Source organism: Pistacia vera, unplaced genomic scaffold (genome assembly GCF_008641045.1).
Source record: "Pistacia vera cultivar Batoury unplaced genomic scaffold, PisVer_v2 Contig451, whole genome shotgun sequence".
In the NCBI taxonomy this organism is placed as follows: domain Eukaryota; kingdom Viridiplantae; phylum Streptophyta; class Magnoliopsida; order Sapindales; family Anacardiaceae; genus Pistacia; species Pistacia vera.
In genome coordinates, this window is record NW_022196281.1 from 1,056,301 (window position 1) to 1,066,759 (window position 10,459).

Consider the following 10,459-nt stretch of genomic DNA (forward strand, 5'->3'; position numbering starts at 1 on the left):
CCAGAAAAACAAAGTGCAGGTTTGTGAAAGAAAATGTGAAAAGAGAACTTAAGGAAATGGTTAGAGGGACAGGTGAAGTTTAATGGTAAAGGTGGAGGATGGAGGATGAGGGTGGAGAGAGGGGTGGTGGGTGGAGAAGAAAATATGGAAAGAGGACTGGTTTCTAATCCTAGAGAGAAGAGAGAGCATTTTCTCTCACCAACGTGAACAGTATTATTCTTTAGGACTTTAAAAAATGCCTTTTATTATTGATTAATGAACATTATTACAAAGAGTCAATTCTACAATAATTGATTGGCTCTAGGGCATCTATTTTAACACACTTACCCTTGCATATCTTGAGAGACTGAGTCATAAACAATTCTATTTCTTTTCTCCATTGCCAATAATATGATGGATTTGGTCCCTAGCCACATCTCTAAGTTTGAAAATACTCCTCCAAGCCCAAGATGCATTACCTGGAGATGACACTTCCCAAATACTTTTTTTGGCCTAAATAGAATTCCTTAAACTAGTCAACCCAACCGGAAGCACTCTGATTTTGAATTACATTCCAGAGATGTCTCGTCATTACTGCTTTGTTCCAATCATTGCTTCTAATAATTCCTAAGCCCCATTCCTCTCTTGATGCACATACATCCTCCCATCTAATCTTAGCTTTGTTCTTTTTCATATCCGGGCCCAACCAAAGGAAAGCTCTCAAACTAGCTTCAATATCCTCGTGAATTTTAGAAGGAAGGGTGATGATGGAAGAGCAATACATTTGAATGCTCGAGAGGACTGCTTTAAGAAGAATAATCATATCCGTATAGGAGAGAAACTTACTATTCCAAGAGTTGATCCTTGCCAAGATCTTATCCACAAATGGCTTACACTCGGTGTACCTTAACTTCTTAGTTATTAGGGGGACTCCTAAGTACTTCATTGGAAGATTGCCCTCTTCAAACCCGAACACATGTAAAAGCTCATTCTTCTCATTATCTTTGATTCCAAAAAAGAAGATATTTCTCTCGGAGGGATTTGCTCTAAACCGGCCAAACTTGTGAAAATCTCCAAGGCATTCTTCAAGTGAGTGATGGACATCTTGTCGGCTTGGAAAAATAACATGAGATCATCTGCAAAACAAAGATGGGTTAGATTTAAATTCTTGCATCTCCACTGGTGCTTGAAATCATACTTGGCCGCCACCTAGACTAGTAACCTTGAGAGGACTTCCATAGAGATCACAAAGAGATAGGGAGAAATGGGATCTCCTCGTCTAAGCCATCTAGATCCTTCTAAGAAGCCCCCCCAACTTTCCATTAATAGCAACCGAGAATCTAGGAGTTTTCATGCACTCCCCTACCCGTCCAACAAAAATATCAGGAAACCCAAACAACTTAAGAACCTGTAAGGCAAATTCCCATCTAATCGAGTCATAAGCCTTCATAAGGTTGACTTCTATGGCACATCTCTTTTCCTTGGCTGAAACCCTATCATAGTGGTCGAGCAACTCTTGACTAAGAAGCACATATTCCACTATTTTCCTCCCACCTACAAAGGCAACTTGGGCTTTGTTTATAAATTTGGGCAACACCCCTTTGATTCTATTTGCCATTATCTTGGAAATACACATGTAGATCGTATTACAAAAAAAATATAGGGCTAAAGTCACTACATGAAGATGGATTCCCACCTTTGGGGACTAGAGCAATGATGGTACAATTCAACTCCCGTAGTAACTTACCCGATTGAAAGAAGCGTTGGATAGCCTCAATTATATCCTCTCTTGGTCATTTGTGTAGGTATTATCCCCAATCTTTAAAGACACAATCTTATTTCTATTCGTCCACCCATTAATAGACTTAAAGAAATAAGACGTATTAGAATCACCTTCTTTGAGCCATTTCACCCTAGACTTTTGCTTGGCTAGCGACTGCTCGGCCTTGGAAAGCTTGAGTAATTTTGCTACCTTTTCCCTCTCCTCTTGAATGACGAGTTTATCAAAAGGATCCCTTGCAACTTCTTTTGGCACAAAGTAAGATCATCCCTTGCAACTTCTTTTGGCACAAAGTAAGATCATCCCTTGCCTTCTTTACTCACTTGAAAATGTTCCAAAATTCCTTCACATTCAACTCCCAAAGACCTACTTTTAGAGCTTTGAGTTTAGAGATGAGCCTAAACATAGGATTGCCATCCACATCTATTTTACAAACATTTTCTATCTAATCCATTTGTGGTTCTTAGTTCGGGAAATAGGCTGGATAATGGGGAACTTTATGGCAAAGAGGGTAGTGAAAATGTTGAAGATAGGTTTGGGGAAGATAAGGATGAAATGAGTGGGGTAAATGTCCCTAGCGGGGCTGATCTTAACAGGGTTTATAATCGAGGTGCATGTGATGATAGAGATAAGTGTGCTAAGGGGAATGAATATGGGGTGAGCGTTCCTAACATAGAAGATACGAGATTGTAAGTAAGCAAAAGGTTGAATGCTTTAAGTGCTAGTGACAACAGCGGAGAAGTAACCCCACGTAGGGGTCCCTTGGTGAAAAACCATGAGGGATGTGAAATGGGGTCTACTTCACCGGCTATTGTGAGGTTCAAAAATTCGATTCGAGTAGATGAAAAGGATGGTCTTACAGACGGGTACATAAGTCTTTCTAAAAGCCAAAGGAGGAGATTAGCTAGGAGGGCGAGAGAAGTTCCTAATGCCAAAGACATTTTTCGGCAGACTGTTCACGTTAGTGAGAGAAAATGCTCTCTCTTCTCTCTAGGATTAGAAACCAGCCCTCTTTCCATATTTTCTTCTCCACCCACCACCCCTCTCTCCACCCTCATCCTCCATCCTCCACCTTTACCATTAAACTTCACGTTCTGTGATTGATGGATGCAACTGGAGTGGCCAACTGCCATTCTTGGGCTCTTATTAACATGAGGAATTCTGTGAATTTCACTCCTTCTAATGTTGATGACAAGATTTTTGGATACCCTCAGCTTCTGGGATTTCTCTACCAAAATCGGCTTGGGAGGCAATTAGAGGAAGGAGAGCAAAATTTGAGTGGGTGTGACTTGGGTGTGTTCTCAAAGGCTATCCAAATACTCTATGATCTTATGGATGGCTATAAAGGAGATTACCTACAAAGGACAGGTTGATGAGTCTATTTGGAGCAAGATCCTTAGTCTTGTTGACCTTGGTTATGTGGTTAGACCCTGGCATGATTACATCCCCCATTTGGCAAGGAATGGAAGTAAGAGTTTAAAATTCACTTTGGGTCAGCTTTGTTTAGGGGCTACGGTTTATTGGATTTGGAGGGAACGAAATTCGCAAAGTTTTAGGGGTGACCATAAGGATTCTTTCACCATAATTGATGCTATCAAAAGTGTTGTGAGAGATAAAGCTTTGACCTTAGGAATGTCACCACATCCTATAGCAATAGGAAGTTTGGAATGATTGGGGCCTCCCTAGATCTATTTTCAAAGACGTTCCTCAAGTTCCAACACCATTTGAAGATGGATACAGGGTACGCAAAGGGTTTTTGCTTGGTTGTTTTGTCTCATTGGTAAAGAGTTGATTTCGTGTTTTTCTTCTATGATCCTAACCTAGGAGGTGTCCTATGGTAGGTGGGATTTTTGTGTTCTATTTACTTTCTTCTTGGTGTTTATCTCCCTTTGGTTTTAGATAAACCCTTAGAGCGGATGGCTGTTTGTCGCTTGTTTCTCTTGTTTCCTATTTTCAGGCATGTCCAAAGTAGGTTGGTCACCTTTATTAGGCCTTTGTACATTGTTCTGTTTTTTTTAATATGATTACTTACTTTCAGAAAAAAGAAAAAAAAAAGAATTCAGAAGATTGTTTGAGGCTGATATCGAATAGAGATCGAGTACATGAGAAAGTCCAAGAGTTTATTCCTAAAGCAGGGGACTGTTCTGTGAAAAAATATTCAGTGAGATTTAACTCCCTTGCTCGTTTTGCACCTGGGATAGTGTATACACCAGAGTTAAGGATGTTAGAGTAGATGCCCTAAGCCATCATATTGTAGAATTGACTCTTTGTAATAATGTTCATTAATTATAAAAGGCATTTTATTCTATATCGCGTAAATCATTATTATTGCAATATGTTTGATATATGTCCTTAGAATGGTAGAGCCGTGACGAGGGTATCAAGTGTTTCAAATCTTGATAGTGAACCCTATGAGCACATATGGTGGCCATTCTAGAAATGTCTGTAGCCCCAGTATTATTCTGAACAAGGCACAGATAATACGGTAAGGCTATCATAGTGTTGAACGACCCTGTCGAAAGGCAGTGACTGATCTCACTTGTCAAGGTTGTTTGGTGACAACCTGGTGCAACACATGGGTGTTTGTTGTAGGCGATTACACCACAGCAAGTTCACTTGACTGACCCACCAGAGGATTCCATATGGATGGTAACCCCGTGTCTATGAACAATCCCTAACGAATGGTGGTGCATGTGATCCTTAGACTTGAGATCACCGGAGCGCCTTGTGCACCGATTGTGTAGTTTGACACTAGCCTAACGCAGTTCTTTTCAGAGCTGTCAATACGATGGTGATTGGCTACATCAGGAGTGTATCAAGACTATGGTGGATTGACAGAGATTCATCACTCCCGGGTACGGGAGAAAGTTATCTCACGGCATAATTTAGTATATGGCAATGACACTAAAACTGTGGCCACAGTGGGATTGAGTTGTTGCTCTTTCCAGTTTTATAATCGGGTCATTGGTCCAGAAACTGAATAATAATATCGAGATAACCGAAGGTTGACACTATTTCTATCCTTCGTCTCGTCGAGATAACATATGATGAAAGGATCGAATTGCACGGTAACCATATCGTTGACAGGTAGCTACTTTGCTGAATCCGAATCTATAGGGTGGCCATGTGCCTTGCTAGGGGCCAATCTTGGTCTGTGTATTAGTGAGACGATTAATTGGTGTTAATCGCAATACTATACACTGCCGATATGATGAGGAGTCTAAGGGTCACACACATAGAAGACAATTTAAGATCAAGAAGAAAGAAGGGCATTTTCGTCTTTTAAGGCGAAAGGGTATTTTGGTAATTTCACCGTGCAATTAAATTTGCTGAGGTCGTAGCCTTTATTTAATTTGTTAGAAAAATTAATAAGTGAAATTACGTTTAAATATGTGTTCACACATATTTAAATATATTCATTATTGTTAAATGTTAATATATATATATTTAAATATATATATATTAATTGATTTTAATTGAGATAATGATGGAAAATAAAATAAATCAAATTGGGAGTGTGTTTGCAACATGGGGCGTTTGGGTTGGAGCCTATTCCATATGGGATTAGGGCAATTGGTTTTTTAAATATAAAAGGAAAAGTGTGTGATTTTTTAGAAAAAGGATTTTCTTTGTAAAACCAAACACACAGCAGCCCTTTTTGCTTCTCCACGGCAGTAACACCTATTGCCTAAAATCAATTCATTGATTTTGTTTTCTTCTTAATCTTGAAGCCAAAGAGGATCTAGCAAATCCCTCTTTGGTTCTTTTGAGATTGTCTTCGTGTGGACTACACAGGTTCGATCCTACACTGGATCGGTAGCAAAACATTCATCGACAAATTTGGAGGAGGCTTCAACGTGCGTTGTTTCTCTTAACTCATGTGAATATTTATGCAGATTTTATTTAATATAAATTGCTAAAATCATACCCTGATCTTGGCTCATGTAAACGATCCGTTATATATTTTTTCTGTTTCTGCGTCGTATACGGGACCGTTTACTAACAAAGGAGAGATAAGTTTGTGTAGGGGTTGAGATCAGATATTGCCCAAGATGTAATGACAGGAGCCGAGCCCCCTCATACCTACATTGAAGCTCTAGCAAGGGCTTTAAGGGCAGAGATCTATGTAAACAGAGATCTATGTAAACAAATATCTTGCAGAAGGGTTACCTTCAGCGGTACCCAGTGAACCACCACTACTTACAGAGGGAGAGATAGATGTCACAAGGAATAGAGAAGTAAGGGCCAAGAAGAAGTTCAACCAAGGAAATATAAGAGATTGGAAGAACAAACGGTCCAGAACAGAAGGGTTTCCCCCTTGTCCTAAATGCGAGAGGAACCATTCAGGAGAGTATTTGAGGGATAGAAATGTTGTTATAGGCACCGACAGCCAGGGCATTTGATGAGGGATTGTAAACTTCCTCTCCACCGACTCCTCTCCACCTGTAGCTCAGACTTCTAGAGGTGCCAATGCTAGAGTTTTTACAGTGGCACAGGGTGAAGCCAAGGCCAATCCATTAGCTGTAACTGGTCAGTTGTATTTCATGCTGTTTCCTTATATGCTTTGATTATTCTAGGGCTACCCATTCTTTTATATCTCATGGGATGATAGAGAGATAAGTTTGAAACCTATTAAAGTGAGTCAACCTATTAAAGAGAGTTACCTGAAGGGGTGAGTGTGTGGACTCAGGAGATGTTATTAGGAGAGTCCGTAGTGATCAAGGGTCGAGAGTTACCAGTTGATTTAATAGTTTTTGATATGCCTGACTTGATGTGATAGGCATGGACTTTCTAGGGAGGTATGGGTAAAGATTGATTGTCGGGAAGAAAGCGAGATTTAATCTCGATAATGAGATAAGTTTCGTTTTGGAGAGGCCATCAGTTGAGTATGTTGATTAGTAGTGTAAAGGCTAGAGATGTTGAGAAAGGGGTGTTTCGGATATATTGCCCATGTAGTGCAGAGTGGTGATGTTCCATAGCCAAGAATTCAGAGGGTGCCGATAGTTCGAGAATTTTAGACGTGTTTCCGGAAGACTTACCAGGTTTGCCACCAGAAGCAGAGGTTGATTTAGTATTGAACTAGTACCAGGAACAGCACCAATATCTAAAGCTCCTTACCGAATGGCCCAAGCAGAGCTTCAGGAATTAAAGAAGCAACTCCAAGAGCTTTTAATAAGGTTTTATCCGACCGTCATTCTCCCTGGGGAGCTTCAATTCTATTTGTTAGAAGAAGGACGGGTCACTACAGATGTGTATTGGTTACAGAGAGCTGAATAAGGTACAGTGAAGAATAAGTACCCGTTACCTCGAATAGATGATTTGTTTGATCAGTTGAAGGAGCAGCAGTATTCTCCAAGATTGATTTGAGGTCAGGGTACCATCAGGTAAGAGTGGCTAAGCAGGATATAGCTAAGACTGTTTTCCCTACAAGGTATGGGCACTATGAGTTTGTAGTGATGCTGTTTGGCTTGACAAATGCCTCAGCCGTTTTTATGGATTTGATGAACAGAGTGTTCAATGACTTTTGATGTCATCATAGTGGTTTTCATTGATGATATTCTGGTTTATTCCAAATCGGAGAAGAGCATGAGGACATTTGAGAATAGTGCTGCAACGATTGAGGGAAGCGGTTGTATGCTAAATTTTCTAAGCGTGAGTTTTGGCTCGATAAAAAAAAAATATATATATATTCAAAAAATATATTCAATTAAACTAATGGTAAAAATGCACTAGAAAGTACCTGAAATCCGACAAAAAGATCAAATAAAAACTATATAATTTACGGATTATCAGCAGCCTTTCTCTTTGAAGTTATGGACTCCTAATTTGTCATTGGGCATGAATGGGATTACTAGGGTACCCATATGGGCGAAATTCTATGGTATCCCTCTTAAGTTATGGACCCCCAAGGGTTTAAGTCATATAGCAACTGTAATAGGCACCCCTCTTTATATGGACAATATTGCCGAGTCGGGCGAAAGGCTTGAGTTTGCTAAAGTGTGCATTGAGATGGATTCTTCGGCCGAGTTTGAGGACGAATTTGAGTTAAGATGCCGAGTGGTGAGATTGCATTAGTTAAGGTGGAGTATGCATGGAAGCCATTTACCTGTGCTTGGTGCAAAACATTTGGGCATGTCCAAAGAAACTGTCATTGGGCTCCCAAGGAAACCGAACCGTTGTTACCCAAAAAGCCGACTTCTCCTCATGTGCAAGAATGAAGACAAGTTACTAGCAAGAAGAATATAAGTGTCCCTCGAGAAGTAAGTCAGCAAAGGGTACAGGGAAAAAAGGAAGGTGAGGCCCCTAAACCTTGTGAGAGTGTGAACCAATTTGTGGTGCTATCCGAAGAGGGTAAGGAAAAGAGAGATGTTGCCAATGGGGAGGAGAGGAAGAGCGAGAGTGGTATTGGGGAAGGGCTGAAAGGTGAAACAAAGTTGGGTAATGCGGTTTTGGGGGAGGAAGCTGTGAATGCCAATGAGGATAGAGAGGAGAGAACTCCAACTACCAATGCTGTCTTCCTGAATACATTTGAGGACAGTGACATGGGAACTAGCTCTCCAATTTATCAACCGTTTGGGAACCTGGTACACGTGGATGAAAAGTTAAGATTGGAGAAGGAAAAGGGAAGTCTTTCTAAGAGTAAAAGGAGGAAACTTGCGAAGAAGGCGAGAACTCCCCCGAAGCTACCTCATAGCCATGGTTAAAGTTGCTGTGTGGAATGTTAGGGGGCTCAATTCCCCTATTAAACAAAAAGAGGTAAGGAATCTTTTTAGTAGCAATAATTCAAGTTTATGTGTTGTTTTGGAGACTAGGGTTAGGGAGAATAATATGGATGTTGTTAGGGAAATGGTGTTCCGTAATTGGGCTATGGTTGAGAACTATTGTTTTTTGTAAAAGGGGGAGAATTTGGGTGGGTTGGGATGGAGATATTTTGCATGTGCAGGTTATCCAAACTTCGGCTCAAGCAATTCTTTGTAAGATTAGAATTTTGAAAGATAATTCCATGCTCTTTTGTTCTATTGTCTATGGGATGAATAGTGTGGGGGAAAGGAAGGAGCTATGGAAGGAGCTTATCCACCATGCCAATGTTTGCCAACGTGAGCCATGGGTTATTATGGGGGACTTTAATGCGGTTAGATTTGCAAGGGAAAAGAAGGGAGGTTCTAATAAATTGAATTCGCAATGTGAAGAGTTTAATTACATGTGTAAGGAAGCTGATATTGATGATCTTAATCCCATTGGTTCATTCTTCACTTGGAATAACAGAGGTGAGGTCAATAGGAGGATTTGGTGTAAACTTGATCGGGTGATATGTAATGAGCATTGGAGCAGCAGGTTTCCCAACTCTTTTGCGTCCTTCCTTACTCCGGTCATGTCGGACCATTGTCAAGGTAAGAAATCCCCTTTCAAGTTTTCAACTTTTGGGCAGAGTATGAGGACTTCTTACCGATCGTGGAGAGAGTATGGAGTGTGGAGGTGGAGGGTAACCCCATGTACAGGCTGGTCTCTAAGCTAAAAGCGTTAAAGGTTGAGCTTAAGAGACTAAATAGAAAGGAGTTCTGAAACATTTCAGAAAGAGTGAAATTTGCAAGAGATGATCTGGCCCAAGTCCAAGAAAGGCTTGTTGTGGATCCGGTTGATGGTGCTCTTTTGCAAGAGGAGAAACTTAAGGTGGAAAACATGGTCAAGCTTTCAAAAGCCGAAGAATCATTAGCCAAGCAAAAGTCTAGGGTTAGATGGTTACGGGAAGGAAAATCAATTGCCAGATGGAGGAAAAGAAATAAGATTGTTTCCTTAGAAATTGGGGAAGACTCGGTTACTAGTGATCAAGATAGAATCAAAGACGAGTTTATGTCTTTCTACTCAAATCTTTTTGAAGATAAGTGTGCAGGTGTTTCCTATGAGGGCATGGAGGAGCTTATCACTCCTGTTATTTTGGAGGAGGAGGCTAACTCCACGATTAGTGAGGTTTCCAAAGAAGAGATTCAAGAGACCATGTTTGGAATGAGTAAAGACAAAGCACCGGGGCCAGATGGTTATGGAGCTTTTTTCTTTAAAAAAGCTTGGGATATTGTAGGTCATGATGTTGTTAAAGCGATCCAAAATTTCATCAAGTCAGGGAAAATGCTTAGAGAGGTGAATTGCGCCATTATTGCGTTAGTCCCAAAGAATGAAAACCCCTCAGCTTCGGGGGATTGGTAAGGATGCTAAAGTGAGTTCTGTGATTGATGGATGCAACTGGAAGTGGCCAACTGCCAATTCTTGGGCTCTTATTAACATGAGGAATTAATTCTGTGAATTTCACTCCTTCTAATGTTGATGACAAGATTTGTTGGATACCCTCAGCTTCTGGGGATTTCTCTACCAAAATCGGCTTGGGAGGCAATTAGAGGAAGGAGAGCAAAATTTGAGTGGGTGTGACTTGGGTGTGTTCTCAAAGGCTATCCAAATACTCTATGATCTTATGGATGGCTATAAAGGAGATTACCTACAAAGGACAGGTTGATGAGTCTATTTGGAGCAAGATCCTTAGTCTTGTTGACCTTGGTTATGTGGTTAGACCCTGGCATGATTACATCCCCCATTTGGCAAGGAATATGAAGTAAGAGTTTAAAATTCACTTTGGGTCAGCTTTGTTTAGGGGCTACGGTTTATTGGATTTGGAGGGAACGAAATTCGCAAAGTTTTAGGGGTGACCAT

The 10,459-nt window shown here is 40.6% G+C and overlaps 2 protein-coding genes across 2 annotated transcripts; one reads left to right on the top strand and one right to left on the bottom strand.

Annotated features, from left to right (window-relative positions):
* Window positions 1-511: 511 nt before the first annotated feature.
* Window positions 512-1,597, bottom strand: LOC116144686. Its single transcript, XM_031430136.1, has 2 exons — window positions 1,296-1,597; window positions 512-1,091 (listed from the first exon to the last, which is right to left on the bottom strand). The coding sequence occupies exons 1-2, from the start codon at window positions 1,595-1,597 to the stop codon at window positions 512-514; spliced, it is 882 nt and encodes a 293-aa protein (XP_031285996.1).
* Window positions 1,598-2,862: 1,265 nt separating this feature from the next.
* Window positions 2,863-9,961, top strand: LOC116144687. The gene is made up of 4 exons (XM_031430137.1): window positions 2,863-3,127; window positions 8,108-8,343; window positions 8,703-9,150; window positions 9,333-9,961. Exons 1-4 carry the CDS (start codon window positions 2,863-2,865, stop codon window positions 9,959-9,961), a joined length of 1,578 nt encoding a protein of 525 aa, XP_031285997.1.
* The last annotated feature ends 498 nt before the right edge of the window (window positions 9,962-10,459 follow it).